General features: G+C 36.7%; 1 protein-coding gene across 4 annotated transcripts in view; it reads right to left on the reverse strand.

Moving 5' to 3' along the window:
* Mob2 (MOB kinase activator 2) overlaps nt 1–21,492 on the reverse strand; it is a 65,434-nt gene that overhangs the window by 43,500 nt on the left and 442 nt on the right. Inside the window, exon 1 of one of the 4 annotated variants that reach the window (XM_072008169.1) lies at nt 7,926–8,334. The exons of 2 other annotated variants lie outside the window; for them this stretch is intronic. Coding sequence is in view for 1 of the 2 variants with exons in the window: in XM_072008215.1 (XP_071864316.1) it covers nt 7,926–8,020 (95 nt within the window). In the remaining variant the exon portion in view is untranslated. Of the gene's footprint in view, nt 1–7,925; nt 8,335–21,492 lie in introns of those variants that run through there. One more of the 4 variants, XM_072008215.1, reaches the window with a different exon arrangement.

Below are 21,492 nucleotides of genomic sequence, written 5' to 3' on the forward strand. Positions count from 1 at the left end.
TCATTTTTATTTAAATCAGTGTCTTAACAGTCGCTGACTGCGTTCTCTTTTTTCTACGTGAATGCGTAAGGAATGTACGAAGACAAAATTTGTTTTCTTTTTTTTCTTTTAATACAATCATACGTCTTTTAACGTATGGATCAATGCTTTTCTGCAGAAAGATCTTCAGTTTGGAAGATAGATATTTTAATTTAGATAATTCCGATACAAAACAGAAAAATTCTACTATATTCACTTCGACACATCCCACTACTCTGTCGCAATCCATAAATTCCGCCAAAGCTTCACCCCGTTTCCCTCGTTCCTTCTCCTCGGCAATTTTAACATTGACAAAATTCCATCCTTTAAAAGTTCTTCGTACCTATCGTCGAATGGTCCTTGCTAAGACTGTATTTCGTAAAATAAAGGGAAGAGAGGGAATAAATCGGCACATGAAGCATAAAACAACGCGGAAGGGAACCGCAGCAATGCATGGTCGTTCGTGACGGAAGTTTCGAAACACCGGTATGTACGTACGTACATATATTCGCTCCCTCGTCGTGTGCTTCGAGTGGACACGTCACATATCCGCGAAATTATTATGTCAAACGCTCGCAACTAGAGATAAGCTGATGTATATACAATTTTTTAACCGTTTGAGAAATCACCGAAAAGAATTGACCAATGTTGAATAGCGTCAAGCGTTAGAAGTAAAATAATAGAATAGTAGAAATAGAATTATTTTAAGAGAACTGTGATAAACTGTTGTTCATCGTTGTTGGAGGTAAGATTCGACATGAAAATCGATTTGCAAAATACCTCGTCCGTATAGAAAAATCTCAAAGGAGAAGACACAAAGTGTGAAAAGTAAACACGTATCTACATAAGCATTTGTGTGATGCATCATTCTGTAAAAATTAACGTTTCACTTAACAGCGATAGGCGATCAATTTCTAAAATCCTTCGTGTCACTAGCACACGAAGACAAAGAGAATCTTACGACTGTTACATTTTAATGTTTTCAATCCGTCTGGGCCGCATGGATCCGTTTTAAGGCGCGTCTCCGGTACGATACGAGCAACCAAGAATTTTATGCCTCGGTCCGACGACACAAACGGGTTCGGGCGTTTCTAGCTTTGTAAGAAGCATATCCTTGCGAATAGCAGGGGACATAAACGAGGCGTGAGCGAATACTCTTTTCTTGGAGAGACCCTATAAGTGACTGGACAATAATGCCATTCTGCGTTCTGAGAACCGCTCGCCAGCGTTTCGATGGTAATGGCTCAGCTTTACCTTTGTCTTCGGTTTGATCTCCGACGTAGTTTTCATCCATCTTATATTATTTCACACTGTAGATAACGGAATTAGATGGAAGCTCAAAGATATGAAATATAAAATTGTCAAGATTAAAAGATTTAAAAGCACGTATGACTGAAATCACCGTGATCCAAAATTTGTAAACTTAAACATCCAAAATTGGTAGGGCTTGCTAATTTCTAAATTTTACACTAAAAGTTCGAACCTCGATATCTCCAGAGCTTTGTTTATCAAATTAACGGTAAATGTAACGAGAAAAATCCACTGTAATTCGTGTTGCAGGAAATAAAACGAAGAAAGAAGGTAAAAGATAATAACCATAGCAAATTATCCAGCTCTGGTCTATACATTTTCCCTGGAAAACAACCATACGACCAAAAGATCTAGAAGTAATGGAAGATTTTCATCTTAGTCTGCGACCTGACCTGCAACGTGGTTTTCGTCCAATAAATATTGATTTACAAGAATCGAAAGAGTAATTCGTTTGTAAACGTTCACGGCCAGAATTTATACATTCGTGACTTTAAATTTGTTTCTCAGCTGATGCTCACATGATTACCGTCCCCATCTAACTTTACTAATTTACATATCGTAGATGCGAAAATCGATTCTTTGCAAATCCGTTTATGTTTCGAATTTACATATCGCAACCCTCATTTTCTTGCAATTTACGATTTATACGAACATGAATGTGACCATCGATTTTCTGCAAATTCTACTTACGCTTGAAATTCAAATATTGCTATATACCTAACAATCGTAAGTGAAACCTAATTCTGTTTTCTCAAATTTCGAACACATTACTTTTCTAACCTGCAAAGGAAAAAGGCTAATAAAAATGGGAACATTCTATCTCTGAAAATTCTTTCGACTACTATCGTGTACGTACATTCCCTACTCTGCCACCAGAGATCTACCGACACGACGACACTTTCTCGCGAGTACTACATCCACCAATCAATTCCGATAAATACGTACAACTTCCGATATGACTTCCCTTATCACGGTGTTTAATAGCAAGGTAGCCTTATCGATGCGAGTCCTTTAACGGAACCCGAGTAGAATACTCTTCCCTTCCCTTTTCCAACTTTCTCCAACTCTTCAAAGTTACAGCTCAATCGCAATTATTATTACACGTTAATTATCAATTGTGATTAAAACGATGTTATCCAGTCGGTTCTTTTAATTTCCTTAATAGCCACGCTGATATCTCAACTTTTAATTTCGCTGGTATCTCAACTTTTACTACGCATAGTTTCTAATTCCTGTGATCAATATCAGTGCTGGCATTTGCGCAATTCGCAGAGATAGATTTCAGTGACTATTGCGATATGGTTCGATCGTCGGTCTATTTCGTGAAACGGTTTAAAATATTATTCGAATGGTTTGAACGTTTGACTATGCGTTTTTTCTCCGCTGTAACGCAGTAAATTGATGTATCAATAAACGTGTCCAAGTTTTTTCATGAAAAACGTTGGCCAGTAGTATGTGTTGTCCAGGACCTGTTTTTCAGGACAAACAGGTTAATCCGTTGAATTCAAAGTGCCAACTGGATTCAGTGTAGAATGCTGGAGAATCTGCTTCATGTGCCAACCAATTTGGCAATGTTCTCCGTGTAACACGTCATGTAATATATCTTGATACGTCATTCGTCATCGTTGTTTTTATGTATTACAAATTTAACGGCGTTGTATGTTTAATTAATTGAGAAATTTCTAGTTCGCTACAAGTATTCCTATCTGCATATTTGAACGTTTAAAAAATAATAAATTTTGAAATTCTGACTAGCTGGTCAGCGAAACGTTAAATATAATATGGAAGTCGATCGATTTCTGAACATTTCTGTATATAACCTATGCATAATATTCTCTTAAACGAGATATATTGCGAAGCAAATATCGCGTCAGAATTATAAGGAAAAATTAAAATAGAGGAAAATCAGCGAGTCGCGGATTGCATCATATTTCGTACAATATGTGCGTCTGTAAATCACGAGTACGCGTTGAGGCGCGCGCGAACACATGCTCTTCCGGGAAACGCGAACGATCGAAGAGCGACCTTGAGCAACTGAAGTCATCAAGAGTGAAAAAATAAACCGAATGAATAGGAAGGATAAACCGAGAGTCCTGTTGCGGTCGCGATGATTGTCGTTTCATCGCGATCGAATTAGAATTTTCACATGTCCGTCAATCTTCGAGCAACGGTCGTTGACTATGGATACCGAGTTTGATGATTTTAATTAAATAAATTTTTCAGAGCAATTTTAATATACAATTCGTTTTAAAATTTATTTCACTGTTTGCACTGCTTTTACAACGTGAGAAACAGTGAACAAGTATTATTTGATTAAACTACAATGACTAGTGCATTTTGATGAACTACACAGTTCTTGCATTTTTCAAGGATATATTACGTTTATGAATATATTTAACATTATTTTTCCTCGATAAGTTTCCGTTAACATACTGTATTCTTTATGTCTACAAATCATGTTAATTTTATGGAAATAACGCGTAAGAATAGGTATCCTATATTCACCAAGGTTTTCGATTTGAATTCTGCACATCTTTTTTCTCGGTCTCAGGGTTTTATACCAAGTACAATAATCGAACGATTGTTGAGTTTCTAATTAAATTAAAAAAAAAGATATGTCACGAATATCACTTGCATTGCTTATTTTGAATATAGTTTAATATTAATGTAATTTGTTATATCTTTTGATCCGTAGATTCTTCTTAAAAAAAAAGCTTATTATTAATCTTTTCGAAACTCTGAATTTTTTAAAAAGCCTCATGTGGAAGAACGGATAATTATCGGTCGATTAAGCAGCAATATTTGATACGGTTGAATGATCGGATAGCTGATGAATTTTCCAATGAATTTCACGAAAGACATCTCTTGGATACCTTACTCTTCGTTATTCCTTCTGGATACAAATCGATCGCAATTCATCTCATTATATGTATGCATGTATGCATACTTGTAGGTTTTCAAAGAAATCTATTCATGAAATACGGCACGTTTTACGAAACAAAATTCTATTTTTAAGTTCAAGCGATTAGAATTTATACGTGACAGCATATATAGATACATTCTTTGTTTAAGACGTATATGTTTCATAATTTCTACTAAAAGCGTTGTGCCTTATTACGTATAAAATAGGACGAAAATTATAGCTCATATTTCTATACTCCTTTTTTACCTAAATAACTTTCATTTTGCAACACTGTTTCCTACACGATTAATCGTCGTGTTTCAGGAAACTTCGGCCCGTTTCTCGAATTAAATGTTTCACAGGCGAATCTAAAAATAATGCTCGCCAACCGAACTGAATTAAACCGAACAGCTGCGAATTTGGTTAAAGTATATCCGGTTTGTCTCAATTAAATATACGTCTCGGTTCGGAACTATTTTTAATTCGATTCATACGATGCAACTGCATGCCTGATACGAATAATTTACGTCGCAATTCGCTTCAACGAGTTTTCAATTTAATTTGAAAAATGTATAACCCCGTGAAATGTCAATCGTTTGAACTTTCTCGTTACAAATAAATCAGCGATTCTTCACCATATAAAAATGTTTCACAATTTTCATATGCAAATTCTCTTATAACATCGTCCAGACTGAGTCATCCACTTCCCACCATCTTTCCGACAAACAGTCAGCGAAACTGCAACCCGCGAACAGTGTAACTCGCTTAAAAAACACACGCAACTCAACGCTATTCAATGTTGTTACCTGGATCTTCGCAACCGAAACAACAATCCTCGAGATGTGAGCATCGTGCAAATTACCATTCTAACATAGTTATCAGGAAACTTGATCATGACATTTTTCAATACTCTTTTCTCGTAACCTCATTATCGTGCTTCGATAAGACTGTTAATTTCTTCGCCGATTGTTTGCACATTGTCTCAGCCCCGGCTGACGTGTCAAAAGCGATCTCTCGCTCGCTCGCTCGCTCGCTCGTTATTACGCCGTTCAAACGATCCTCGAGACGCCAGCGAACGCCAACGGATCTCCAACGATCAAGAAGTTTTACCTTCTCTACAGTGGCTGTGCTCGCTACTTTTGCATCATAGAAATCTGTTAATCGAGGATGTACGAGTGAACTTCCACAGAAAAGTTACAAATTACGACTAAATTCTAACAAACTGTACAATTCTAGCAAACAGTAGACTCTTTAGGTTTACGTGACGAAAACTGCACTAATCGCGATGCTATTTACGTTAGAAGTGTTGTAATGCGTTTTATTAGCTGCAAGCACGCCATACTGATAAAGCGGTCGTGATTTCTATTTATGACGCAGTATCATACGAATTTAATAAAATATTTAATGACATATTTTATAAGAAGAAATCGATACAAATCTTCTGCAATTTTATTGCATATCTGATACCTATATAATATTTCCTTGCTGGGCGATTACATTTATCTCGAATTTGAAAGTTAAACGAACGAATGTAAATGATACGCGATATTTGCTGATTAAACGTAAAGGCATCTAAACGCAAATGCTTGATAAATGCACGATTTTTATTTGTTCATTATCATCTGAATGCTGTATGCATACAATTTAAATCTTCGTTTATTGCTATCTGTTTAATCTTTGCTAATGAACGTATTTCTAAACTACAGCAGTAATCGTGAAGATTTGCTTTTTATTATTTCTTACTTTCATTAAGAAGATCATACAGGCAAGAATAATTTTTGCGATGGTGATACTCTATCTTAATCTCTGGTTTTCTGACGACACGTTTTATATTCTTCAATCAATGCATTTGTAAAATAACTAAGAGATAGCCAAGGAAACATCTGTATATTATTTACACTTATAACATTAAATATTCAGAATTATGAAATTGAAAAGTTTCCCGACATCCTTAGTTAAAGAATTATAGGATATCCATACAAAGGATACAAAGAACGTTTCCTGGTACTCGTTAACATTATTTAACGTCCATATAAACGTCAACCTTCTCTTGGAACCAAAGAGAATTTCAGGACTAAATTATCGGGAGTTTTGTTATTTAAATAAGAGACAATTTACCGTATTTGTCCTGAAGGAAAAAGATAAGAAGGAAGAAAAATGTTAAGTCATAATACCTTTTCTGGCATTGATAGCAACATCTTCTCGAACAATCTTTTCCTCTACGTTTAATTAATAAACAAATTATTTACGCTCTCAGGTACTCTGCTAATTTAAAGTTTACGATTACCCTGTTCCATGATAAAAAAAACTTCTCTAGAAACTAGAATAACCTTTTTATGCTTTATCGAAGTTTTATCGATCGATCGACCGAGAATATCATCTTGCTCTAAATTCCTAGAAACGTAGAAATAGCTGAATCCCGATAAAAAAATACCATCAACTTCGTAAATAACGAGGTTCCTCTCATTCTTATCAAACGACGGTCGCTCCGAAAATATTTACAAGTTTCTCAAATACTGTGCAACCCAACTGTTAAATTGAACTTTGTTCTTTACAAAATTTTCGTAACTGTTTGCATTTTGCGTTTAACTAGACCGATACTCACAGGTAAAACATGCAACTGTAATTGTTTGAGTAACTCGACAAACATTGATTTTAGCGGAAACGATCTATGCGCGCAGGTGCGTAAGATATATCTTAAAACGAATAAAACAATCATTCTTTATATCAAAGACTAACTGGGTTGTGAGTTTGAAAATATTATCTTTTAACTAGAGTAGAGATTTATTGCTTAGTACGGAGATGTCTATACATAAGACATTTTCTAACGCAAGTGTTACATAGCTAATAAAACTATATATACATAAGGTATTGTTCACAAATTTATCGTTACCAATTCCTTTTATAAATAAAGCTGAATAGCCTGATCTTTAAAAAAACGCTTAAAGACTCCCGGACAACTAAACCTATTAAAACTTATCTGCTCCTTTCAATATCTCACTGTTTAAACATCTTACACGGTAACAATAAGCACACGGTGAGTACGTGGCAATAAGAAAATTCTACAAAATTCGCGAACACTTGATCGTACTTATTGAATCTCCAACTGCTGCTTTCAATGCGAATAATTGCTCTCCATTACGCTCGAACCGCGACTCCAAAGCAACATATATCACATGTATTCTCATGAATTCGCTACAGAACGATTCTGACCCCTCAAACACACAATTCTCCAAAAACTTCGACAAAAGAGCTCTCTAACTCCCCCCACTTGACCTCGAATCACACTTACATTCCGCAAGCTATCCCAAAAGCATCTGACTATAATGCTGCCAGCCCACCCAAATCGCACAACAATAGAATCTTCCAGTTCTGTATCCTGTTCGACTCGATTCAACGAACTCGTCTGCTCTCCAAACGACATCTTCAGCCACGATCGGCGTCAGAGAAAGTTAGTTCGCGCAGAACACAGTATTGCCGTGTTAACTGGCCATCGCTGTATCATCAATTCGTGTCTCGCTCGTACTCGCAGGAGAAAACAAACGCTTGAGATTTCCTTGAAACATTCATAGCTCTCTCGGCGGAGCCAGATGGAATCCCAGTTCGCGGTTAGGTGAAGGATCGCTGTGTTCGGAGGGATCTTGTAGATCCTAGCCGGTCGAGAGGAACGCATGCGCTCAAAGAAAAGACTAACCTGCAGAAGCACGTGACGGTGTCCTCAACGTCCATGGACAAGGACGTGTCGATGGCCGAGTATTTGAGCACCTTCCTGTTTCCCGACCCAAACATCGAACCAATTACACTGAACGCTTGACGAACAAGGCACGACACACCAGCTGTACTCCCACCAACAGCGAGGTAAGAAAACAAAAACGCCGAAACGGTTTGAACGAGTGAGACCAACGGAAGATAAGGGTCAAAAACAAAACCAAAATAAACTAATTGGGACGGGAGGGAAACGGAACGTGGAAGGTAAGGTGGATAAAGTACGAGGAGAAAGGAAGAGGGGAGAAATGTAAACAGGAGACCCGACGACCGATACGGTGATCGAGACGCGTACGGATTCAACGAGCAACGAAGCACAGACTGACGTCGCCGTTCTCCAGGCGTTCGCCAGGTACCAGCTACCGCTATCGGCTATCGGCCGCCACGCTACGATAAACGGAGAAAGCGACTCACGGTCGACTTGGCAGTGGGAGAAGACAAGTCCCGGAGAGGGGGTAAGTCCATAAAGTGGTGGGGTATGCGAAAAAAGCAGCGAATAAAGGGAAAAAATGAAGAAGTATAAAGGTCTACACACACTGTTCCAACGTTTGGCAAATTCATCAGGTTATCGACATCGCCATATCGCGCATTCTTTCACTCATCGTACCTCTATGTAATTCTGTAATACAATAGCAACGTAACATGTACAATACGTTCATAAATATTAATTAGTTCCGTTTTGTTATTCTTTGTAACGAACAATTACCTGCGTTCCATATTTCCGTGGCCTATTAGATCGCGGACTCATCCTTTGTTGTTTCATTCACAAACTTCAATCAATGAAGACTATTTTTACACGAATATGAAATTTATTTGATCATCGTACCATGTGCAGAGCCCTTAAAGCTCTCATCCACGAGTGACCGCGGAATTTTGTTTACTGGTGGAATCGTAGGCGATTGTATGCACAAGTAGTCCTTGATCGATACTTTAGAACAAAGCAGACAAGTTATATTAGGGTATTTAACCTGGATCTTTGGCGCTTCGATTATTATTCCAGTCTACGTAGCCAACGAACTGAGAAAACACCATGGCCTCTTTAATCTGGTATTCGTCTTACGCCACCGATGACGCATACAATACGTGAACAAACAACTTGATGCGTGCGTCGCCGAAACGTAGAAAAATCGAAACTAAAGAGTATTCCATGTTAGATCTACGTACAACATATAACACTTTGGGAAGACTGATGGAAAGAAGACAGCGCATGGGTGTGCATTACCGATGAAACAGAATGAAGATGCAGGAATATGTAGATGTGAAATATCTTTGTGTAAGAGTGTTTTAGAGAGGAATGGGGCGGGGAATAGCTTGGCACAAAGGGGCTTCCCCCCTGTTCGTACACTATATATTCGTCTTTGTCGCACTTTTCAACTTTTTTATCGTTATTTCGCATAGATGTATTATATACACGCGTGGACGTTTGGCTGTTTCCGCCTTTCGTTGTAATGTAATTACGGGAGAGGCTAGCAGTGGACGAAACCGGACAAGTTCTTTCTCCTCAACATTCGTACAGCGCGGCACGGGAGCGTGCGTACCTGTTCTTCAGGGTCGCGAGTGATGCAGCGGACGGACGATGATGGCGGAACGAACGGGCCGATTCCACGAAGATGAGGTCGAGGAACGGAGGAAGGCGATGGTGAGAGGGATACATGTCTACGGATACTCGGGACACGGCCAACTCCAAGGGATTTTGCTTTGTGATAAATGACGCAGACTGTATTTTCGATTTCTTGTCGTTCTCTTGCTGTGCGTCGTATCCATTTTTTCAGACAAATAAAATTTGAATAAGAAGAATGCCTTCTTGCGAAAACAGGTTTTAGACCTTCTTGAAACTAAATTTTAATCTTCGGTACAATGAGACGTGAAAATAAAAAATTTAGAATATATAGAGAATTAAAAATTATATGTTAAGAAGAAAAGTATTATTTCTTACGATCTAAGGTTCCAAATAAAATAAGTATTCTTCCAGTAATTTCCTAATGAACTAACGTGTCCTTACGCTTACGAAAAGGGATGTTTGTGCATTGTCAATAGTCGATGCACCTTTAGCGGGAAGAAGTGGGCGCAACTGGTTCACGTGTCTTCTTACTGGTTCATGTGTCTTGCAAAATACGAAAGGTTAAGGCCAGTCGATGCATGATATTACGTTTCGTAACACCCTACCATGATATGAATATAAATTAAGGTAGTTTTATGAGAAGAAAAACTGTTTGGAAAAGATGCAAAAGACTGTTTTCGAGAAAGAAATATCGATTTTGAAATTTAGCGGTCGAGCAAACATATTCATGAAATATATTTTAATTACTGTATAAGTCAAATTATATTCTAATAAATATAAATATTTATTAGCTTCAACATTAGAATACATAGAATACAAAAAATATCTTTTCGTCTCTAGTTTCACGGCATTAATGCTTCATTGAGCGGCAGCTAGTATAATTCTCAGATTGACGTGTTTTCAAGCTCGTAATTTGCGAGTATTCAGCCAGAGGATAGGTGAAATTTTTGTTACACGTCATTTGAAAGACCACTTCCATACTGGTTATATAGCATTTACATACATATATAACGATATATACCACGCAAATATCTTTAATTTCATCGTGAATTGAACCTACGATGTATGTCAGAAATATTCAGTTGGCGTAATAAAAAAGGATATATCTTATATTTTAATAGAACGAGCAAAGATAACTTCTTCTCTTTTGTTTTTTGCTTTTACTATGATAATAATCATAAAGGAAACTTCGAGTGAAGTATCGTTGACGAAAGTGTCCGTTGAAAAATCGTCGAGAACACCGTAAAAAATATCTACCCTGTAAGTGTAGCACGCCTAGTAACGCGATTTTGGCGCGCATTCTCTTCAAGCATTCCATGCGTTGTCCATGTAGAAGCACGATTTTTGCCCAGAAGAGGCCACTTCTCTCTAAGTGTTTTATGCTCGTCTGCCACTTATGCGAAAAAGGAATTCCGACACGGCACGAGTTTATGTTTACATCGAACATTTGTTGCGTTGCTCGTATATACACATTTTTATCGTGTATAATATCGGCATCACAAGACATTATTTCATTTTTTAATACTGTTATTTACACAGATGTTATTTATGCAGATGTAACAGCAATGCGTGAAAAGTGAGCAAAGACACAAATTTTAAAGATCCTTGAAGAATATAATTTCGGCGCGCAATAGGTTAAATACAAAATATCGTTACAAGAAAGAATTTCCGGAAAGGACATAAAAGGATTCAATGAAAAGAAAGATTAAGGTTGCAATTTAACCGAAATCCGTACAAAATCCATGCCGAAAAAATGCACTGAAAAATGCACTAAAAAATGGTCGGGCGAAAAGAACTCGTGAAAAGTGGTTCGTCCCGAATGACGGAAGAAAAAAAGATAGAAAGATAGGAAAAATAGAAAAGAGTAGATATAGTTCACGGTACATATCGGTTATCGATGAAAATTTCAGCAAATGAATTACGTGAAACCGTTGCGGCGCCGCGGCGGCATCGATGAACGTGCTGGCAGAGAGTGAAAGGTGAAAGAGAGGACAAAACCGACAAAACGCACCGTCCGGGGCCAATTCGGTTATCCCGTTCCCAGCAACGGGATAAATATCGATATATCGATGATTAAGTCACGCTCGCGTATTGACGTGTATTCGTGACAATTTCTTTCGCGACTTGAAGGACGAGGAAGAAATAGTTCTACTACTGCTGAATATGTGAAATGGATATTTTTAGATGTTGCTGTTTGAGAATACAAATAGAATATGATGTAAATACAATAGAATGTAGAATACAAATTGTTGGAATACAACGATATTTCACGCATAGATATAAGTACCCTTAACACAAACACCCACACAGGCATTTCAACAGGACACTTACACAGGTCATACTCATTACTGTATAGAGAGTGGGGTTCAAAGTATTTAAGGGATCATGGATTACTACCTACGTCTAGTTTGAAAGTAATTGGTCAACAATTCTTGTATACGTTGTTAATTATATCACTCACTCATATACATCAGGTTCTGTAGCTTCTGTTTAATAAATATCACTGAATATTATTTCAACAGAAACATTGTGTCTTCCAAAGGTTATTAATCTTAACTTCAAGATTAAATTCTAACACAAATGATTGATATTTTGTTAAATTTTTTACCCAATGCTAATAAGAAATCTTTCACCTCGAAATCATATCCTGTATCAATTGCTAGATTTCCTCTGACTTACAAGCTCGACGTTCTCTCTCCCTTTACACGTATCAGTGTGCTTGTATCTAAAATATGTATCCAATCTGCTAAATTTACAAAACCAAAAGAAAAGTAAGATATAGCGGACGGTTAATATCGATTTCGAGGATTATGTAATCCGTCTGCTGCGGGCAGCTTAAATCGAATCTTTTTATTTCGATTCCGTATAAAGGCAAGAATCTAATTGAGTTTGCGGCAAACATTACGCAACGTCATCGTCTGATATTTACTCGTTTTCACCACATCACAGCGGAAGTGATAGAATTTTTGTTGGCTGAGCCAAGTTGATGTTTGAACCAGACCGAGAGGACAGAATGAGAACTTTTGACAATTAATCTATTAGAATGTAGAGCGTCAGAGACGCGAAGCAAGAGTTTAGTCCATCGAATCATGTGTTTCTAATTATGATATAGAATTACAGAGATTTTATGCGCATATTTCCCAAGAATATCTGCAACGAGTGAAAGAAATAAAGAACGCCACTAAATTTACAAAATTGTATATCAACGAAATATTGTTGTTTCGTATCGCTTTCGAAGCAAAGATACGAGCAAAGAAAGAAGAAAGATTAAAGATCGGTGAAAATTGTGAGAAAATTTCATTACAACACACGTTGAAACATGGAAACACATAGCTAGGGGTATAAAGGAGCGGATCCCGGACTTTCAACAGTGTCAATTACTTGAGCTCGTGTCTGGCCGTGAATCACACGACATTTATTCATTCACAAGTGTCGCTGCCAACAAACGTCCGACGACATTATCGTGAAAAATGAACGGCAGGATAACGAGAGCACCGATGAATGTCACGTAAATGTGACAGGCACTCGGTCCCCAGTTACGTGCTCTCGATTCGTCCTAGGGGAGCGCTGTCTGTTGCAGGATTAAGATGAACCGACGATTCCCGCCGCTTTCTGTTTCTTCCTTTTTGTGCATTAACGCTTTAACACATTTCGCGAAACACGCTCCACTCAAACGTTTCACGTACAATTCCTTTTGTACGAGCTAAAACACTTGCTGCTATGAATTGTCACAACTGATCTAAATTATCAAAGAAAACGTTCAAATTCGTACACACGGCAGCCGATTGTAATATGTACAAAAGTTTAATTGCGTGTACTGTATCTCAAAACGATACATAATTCTATATGGCAGCTTTCTACGATACTAATTAATTCTTCTATCATTTTTATTTCCTATCTTTCGTGGAACCTTGGCCAATATATTGGCAATTATAAAATTCTACCGCCTTTTTATCTCAGTAAATTCTCCATGAAATATCTTTTCGTTTAAGCAAACATATCTTTGCGCGTGTACACGCTAGTTGAAATTGGAGCCTGTAGCAGCATATTGAAAAATATTGAAATTACAGTCACGACATGAGCTGTTCATGTAAAGAGTTCATATCCTTTGGAAGGAGTGATAAAAAAATGAAGAATGCTAATATCACTTTCACCAATAAACGTACTGAAACTAACGGTTCTCCTGTTTTTATAGCTACTGATATCCTATCCTTATACTTTTATAATAATGTCTGAATATAGTAGCGTAATTAGCGATTATTGCAGCAATTATCGACTAATCTACATATTTCCATCTAAAAATAAGCGATCGACAATATGATAGTAATAGTCGACGAGAATATATCAGTTTATTTTGTTTACCTAGTAGAAACTTTCTCCGGCGTTCTGCGTCTGTAGCTCAATCTCAAGAACGATGCTCGCAGAAGAAAATTATCAGCACTTTCCATTCGCGAGCATCGAAAAAATGGTATTGATCAGTCTGCAGAAACACGAAGCGGTTAGCTATTGATATAATTAACGAGGCTCTTCCATCATTCAATGTGAATTTAAAGAATAATTTATAACGAAGATATGCAAAATGCGACCTTTCGTTTGCTCTTTCTTAAATCGAGAATTGATATCGATCGGAAGCGACTTTCCAATGTTAAATAGCCACGGTGTTTAATCGGCCATTCGCGGAAAGACGCGTTCGCGAAAAAGCTCGTCAACGGGAGTCGTAAATTCCCGTTACGATTAGATAATCGACACCACGAATTGTTTGATCCCCTTATTTCTGTTAAGATAATGGGCATGGTTCAATTAAGTATGCACTGAATTAACACGTATAAATTAATGTTTACTCCAACAACTTTATATAGAAGCTAGCTACGCTGGTGCGTATGTACAAGTTAAGTAAGTGATTGATCTAAGGGTAGAAACCCGGTGAAGATGCGTTGACTACTCTAACGATGAAGAATAAGTGCAGTCCAGTGACGATGCTGTGGCGGAGGAAAGTTAGTAATGGGTGTGTCTAGCGCACAGGACCATCGGATTTGTCGATGACAATTTTGGTTAGGAAAGTGAGGGCAGTAGGTATTGCTTCTGATTGGATAATAAGAAGGTTGGTGGACTAGGAAGGGTCCTAACCGCCCTCGAGAGAAAGTTGCTAGTGGGAAGCATCGTGTCTGAGAAAAACTAACTTCCCCGTGTCAACCCGTAGTATACAATAAACTTTTGAGAACAATTAGGTAAGAAGATATTTGTTTGGTCTGAAGGACCTTATCTAGAAAATTTCTGAGTTTTATGTAAGATAAGTCCTTAAGCTTATTGAGATAGTAAGGATGTGTAGACATCTGAATGCCATCTTGCCCGAGGTGTGTGGCCTGGTTTAGGTAGAGAGTCGGCCGACGTAATACACGAATAAAACAAAATATTGACAGCAAATGAGATCAGCAACTTTTACAACGACGATAGCAGTCGAGACTCTACTTCTTATTCGAGGAAGGCGCTGATTTCTGGAAGCCTTGGGAAAATCAACATAACATCGGAATTATTTGATGACTCTTCGAGACTACGAAAGAGATAAATCGTACACAACATGTAGCCGGCGGTTCAGCAAGTACTAATTAGCAAATCCTAACATAGCTGCCATAATGCGCACAAAACGGTACAAGGTATAAAATGTCGACCTTGATCAACCAAGATGCATAACTTCCGTTTCTAACATCTCTACCGTGTGCTCCAATTTTCACCATTTAACACGGTAAAATATCGCAACGTTAAAGATGATGAATTCTAACGTTCGTTTAGCTTGCACGTAGAACGTGGAACACGAAGCTGAATATATGTAGCGCGAAGGTAGAAAGGATCTCTTTGTCAGAGGCACGTCGTATAAGACGATATCACGCGATAAGTTTGTTTGCGGATCCGTCAACAACGCGTACTCGTTCGCCAAAGCTGTGTTATCGTCGAAGTGGTTGATAAAACCGTTTTATCTGCGCGGTCTATACACACACGTTCCGGCACGGATTTATTTAAAGAATACAATATACATTGCGGTACTTTACGTTCCGAGCACGTTCGCGAACCGTTCAACAACCCGAGCCTAATTTGTTCGCCGCCCATTTATAAATAGAATTGTTAATTCTGAATAATCTAACTTTTATGAAATATGTAAAAGATATTATACTGGGTAAAACGATTCGTGAAGAAACAAGTCGAATATTTAAAGCGATATTTTTATAACCCTTACCAGGGATGGTGTTAAAAATAAAGGCTGGATAACGTGAAATCGATGTTAAAAGTGAAGAAAGAGTAACTTGTATCTATAGATGACTTGCTGTTATTATTTTCTTCGGAAGAAAATATTGCTCAAGAGGAATAGTCTTTGTAAAAGAAATGCATAGAGTTTTCTAACTCTCTAGTTGTATATTTCAACGTTCAAATTTTCTCTTCGATATCAAAACGTATTTTCAAATAATAAAAGTCGTGTTTAAACAAAATCGTATTCCGCATATAATACTAACGTAAGTATGGAATATAATAAAAGTATGGAATAATATACCAGTTAACTTTTATTTTATCTTTTATGGAATAGTAAGACGATTTTAAAGTTGATGAGATAAAAGTTTATAAATTCGGTTACTGAATGCAAATACTGCGTGCTAAAATTTGTTAAAAGTTTCATCGTATGTGAGAGACGACGACTCGTGTGGCAACGATTTCATGGAATTTTAAACAGAAATCTAAAATTGCCATGGTATTTAAAAATTGTTGCACGTTACGACGTCTCGAGGAAGCACTACGCTACGGTGTCTCCGTTTTGGCGAGCAAACTCGCCGCGTGATTCACCGAGGAAGCTGATCGCGGCGCGAAACAACGGCGTGACTCATCGGTCCGCTCGGTTTCAAGCCAGCAACCACACTACGGTCTACGGTGTTCTCGCTCACTTTCCGTGATGTTCGTCGCGCGCAGCACACACTCTGTCCTATCCAAGTGCTTTGAGAGTATGGCAAACACGTACAGTTGGTGCTAGAGATATAGCAAAGTCGTATAATAATAACGAACCGGACAGAAATTGAAATTGATATTTTTCGTGCTTTGAAACCAACAATATAATTGTTTGTTTACGTAATAACAAGACGATTCAAAAAACGTAAGATTCTAGAAGCTCCAAAAAAGAAAAAGAAAAAAAAAAGGAAAAAAGGAAAAAAGAAGATTAATAATGAGGTTTTGAAAAATTTGTTACTTATCGTGGAACTTTTTTCTTAAAGACTTTGTGAAAAAGATTACGTTCCATTAATATTCAATTTATTTAATTGCTTATTTATTCAATTGATAGAATATCGAATTGAAATTGGACTCGTAGTTTTAGGAAAAGTAGATCACGAAATTCGGTGCATTTCCATAAAGATAAAATTAAATTGCGCCTCCTTTCAAAAATAATAGATTTGAAATAAAAAGTATCACGTAAAAATGATATTCGAATGCTTACATTCTGCGATCTATCTTCTCTAAGAAACTGACGCGCTGTTTGTATTCGTTGTGAACATGAGCTGCTACAATATAATTCTAGGTCAGTATAAAGGTATACTTTGAAGCATTAATAACGCAAGATTAACATGTTACGAATAGAAAAGAGTCTCAGTTTTGATAAAAAGTAGTGTGTAATTTATTATAAAGGAAAGGGTAAAAGTTATTGTAAAACTAGAAAATTGTTAAGGGACGAGGAAGGGTATAAACAAGTAATAGATGATGTCGAAAGATATAAGAAATATACGTCGAATAAACGGAATAAACAGAACGTTTATAGATATGAAATTGAAGATGAAATGGAAAAACTGATAAACAGAAAACTATTGAAAAAAATTTGCTTTCCAATATTTCATAGCTCTTGCTTCGAAGATCTTTCACGAAATAATACTTGGAGTACTTGGAAAACAAACGAATATTATGTTAGCATATTTCATTACACAAACAAAGTAGATAAGAAATAAAAAGAGTAACATATTCTAAAGGGTTTATCGCAAAGGAAGGATATTGTTTTTGCGGATGAAAGCAAACATGGCATTTTTGGTTCGGATAGAAAAAGCATAGGGCGATGAAGAGCAAACGAAGCACCACGAGAACTAAAAGTTTAATAAAACTAAACTTTGAAACAGGGAGCAGGTTCTGTAACGGTATGGGGATATATATCTAGCATTTGTGTTGGTGAACTGGTATTCACCGATGGATATCTCAGATAAGAAGTAATTTTTGAACCTTTTAAAAGAAAATCTGTTCAAAAGTAGACATAAAGTAGAAACGTAAAACACAACTAAGTTCAATCGAGATAATGAGCTTAATGGAAAAACTTAAATAACGAAAGAATATTTATTATGCAATTGTCCTAAAGTTTAACGCTCAACTCTTCGATCGACCAAGCTGAACCCCCTATAGAACTTATGGGATCAATTAAACTAAAGTATTGAGAAAATACCAAGTAGCTAAAAGTCAGGATTGAAATTGAGATTAAGATAAGAATGGAATTCTATTAGACATCAGAATATTTGATATTTAAAAGATACTATATTATGTGTAGATTTTACTCCTGTTTCCTCGCTACATGTTTCTTTAAAAAAGCGATGAAATTTATTTCGGCCACTTTATAAGCTTATAAATTCAGTTCTCTTTAAGGGAAACGTTACACGTTCGAACTCTTTTCTAATAAATAAATGGCTATGTATTGCTGTCGAAATGCATTATATAAATATAAGTCACAGGTATAAATATAATTTATTTCATATTACACACCCAACAAAGCATTAATATGGAAGCATTGTTGACGGCGATAAGTCGTATAACTATCGATATGTCCTACACATCTAGGAATATTTTCCGCAAAATTTTATCGATTAAAAATCTCTTTAATAGATAATTAGTCGTTAATTACTTTGTAATGTGATTCTTTGCATAAATAGGTTATTTATAAAATAGCATAATCATTGTGTATAATCATTTACGAATGTTATTCTTTATGTCAATTTCAATATTGCTTTTAAGATCACACGCGATTTTTTATTAAATAATTCATATACCTACATTACGTACAATGAACTTTTCAGAAATTCTACTTTTCTTCCACACGATCAGCAAGAAAATCTCAATTCCAACATTACGGTTTTATGCCTCTATATTTGAAAAATAATAAGAAACTTTTGATTAAATGCAGTGCACCGACTGTACATTATGTGATACCGAGCAAATTTCAATATGGCTTCCTCTGAATGTGAATTTGTGAAAGAATATATGTAGGTGTTTATTATGAATATTATAATCTTTAATATATAATGGTAGAAATTGGATTAGAATATACATATGTGTATATATATATATATACAGTGAACCAGTCGAAGTTGTATATTTGTATTATTAGAAATACATATCTTTTCTCTACATAAAATCTACATATTTTTAGTATATAAATTATACAATTGTACAATAAATAATAATTTTACTATCTTTGCTACAAACGTAATGGAATTTAGTAATTATATGCTGTTCGACATGTTTTCGTCGCAAAAGGTATATATATATAATCTTGAAATTTCGAAAAACTAACCTTCAAACAAGTAAACAGTTTATAATAGTGTAGAAATAGTTTAGAGATATACCTTCACGATAAATAAATATTTAGTTCTTCACAAAAACAGTTATCCCAAAAGAATTTTCTTAAGCTTTCTATCGATCACAAGGAATATACAATATAATCTCGTTAATCAATCGTTCTATTTCTACCGGGACATTGTATACATATATATAATCTACAAGCTCGATAACTTACAGAAAGGTTCCATTAACAATAAAAGATACGCGTTTCCACAAGTATCAATAGGCTAAAAGCGGCACGTTGTATTTTTACATGATACGTAGACTGCAGTGATCGAAGCTCGGGCCAAATCATTTCCATAAGACGATAAATTAACGTTCGGGGACGCGTTCACAAAAATAACGGCGCACCTAATTGAAACGAACAGCGCTATCTGTACGTACTCTGTCTCTGGTTCCCCCCTTTGTTTTTTGTTCGCTTCTTCCATTGTAAGCCGTGATAAAATCATACGTTTTCAACCACACTACGAAGGTTGAACGGAAACGGAAAAGAGAAGAAAAAAAAAAAAAAAAAAAAAAAGAAAAGGAAGAATGAAATGAACCGCAAACCATTAAAAGCGACCTCGTCACTGAGAAAATCAGCTCACGCGAGTCGACGCCCTATTCTACGTCTTCGAGTCCACCTGGCGGGACGAAAAAGAAGAGTAATTCGCACGTACGCGATTATGAATATCACAGTTCGCTATTTCACGACTCGTTTCTATGGCTAACAGTCGCTTTGCGCGTTGTCGACGCGTGAAATTAGCGCGTCGATGCCGATACTCATTGTACAATCGGTCACCCATTGTACATACTCGACGATATCACGAATTATCAACATCGTGCTTTTTTCCTTTAGCGATGATTCGTACGCAGAAATCGCAAAAGGTAGTGGCGCGTGATAATTTTATCGTCGCGACAGCGATATGCCTGCACTTTTGTATCGTGAACATTTGATAAAGTAATTCTAAAAGATTCGAACATTCAAGTGATTCGTCATGATCGAGTGTTTTTCATTCGTTCAAACATATATGTCGATATTTCTTAAGTTGGTAACATTGATATAAATTTTCCTTTTCGAAGGAACTTGAAGTACCAATTTTATAGCAAAATACAGCACTCTGAATCGTTTATCTTTCGAGTTTTTATTAATACAACAATCAGAATGGTAATAGAGGAAATCTATACTATTGACACAATGAGTATGCTATATTACTTGAAAACTACGTACTTTACTTGGAGGATGAACTTAGGTATACGTCAGACACCAATACAGAACGGTATCAAACACGACACAAGCATAACACTCACACGTGTTACGATATAATTAAAGAGGAAAAAGGTAGTAACAACGCAGTAAAAACGTGACACATCGCCATTTCTGAATTTACAAAATAGATAAAATCATTTCGATATTTTCTACGGATGGCTAACACAGACAATAGCCTAAAATTGAAAAGACCTGAAGCTACCTTATTTTGCGGTTTTAACTACTCTATACTCTATTCTAAATAACACATTTCTTGAACGCTGATAAAACATTTTTGAAAATATCGGCCAGGTACAATGCACACGTCACGCGTGTCATCAGCAGAAAATGAAATACAATAATAGGATAATGTAAGTAGATTTGCAGACCCGGTCAAGTTTAATGGATTTTGCATAAAAAAAATGTTATTCGTTTCATGTTTTTCAGCTTTTTTTCCTTGGATGTCATGCAATTCACGTTTACGTAATTCTCGTAAGTTGGTGCATGTTACTCTCTTACGTATAGCGATAAAAGGGTAAAAATAAGAAATCCAATAAACGTAACGTGAATTGTTAGCGTTTGACAAACACATACGGACATTTTTAACGTCGCCACTTGAAACCGCATTTTTACATAAAAATATCAATATTCTAAATTCCGATCATCTTTGTAACCTAACTAAGAACAATATAATTGACGCTGTCATCGGCACTGTCAGCGATTTTCGTGAATATAAAGCGACGGCGAGCGGAACGAGGAGACACTGTGCGGTCGAACGACGGTGTTCTATCCACGCGTTATTTTCCCGAACGAAATTTTGGATGGTTTTCATGCATAGAAACGCGAGACACGATGAAACGATGAAACGAAAAATTGCAGAGTTCACTTTCTCTCAGAAAAAAGGAAACGACAAGACGATTACTAAACATGCGACGGAGTACAAACCGGAGCGAGAGAGCGTCAACCTCGACGGGGAGGTTAGGCCATCAATGAACGTCGAGGTTAACCTTTTATTCCGTGGCTCCGGTGATTCTCGAGTTATCGAGAAAATCGTTGACCGAACGTGAAAATTTCGCTCGA

The sequence above is a fragment of the Bombus fervidus genome, chromosome 1 (genome assembly GCF_041682495.2).
Source record: "Bombus fervidus isolate BK054 chromosome 1, iyBomFerv1, whole genome shotgun sequence".
NCBI classification, from domain to species: Eukaryota; Metazoa; Arthropoda; class Insecta; order Hymenoptera; family Apidae; genus Bombus; species Bombus fervidus.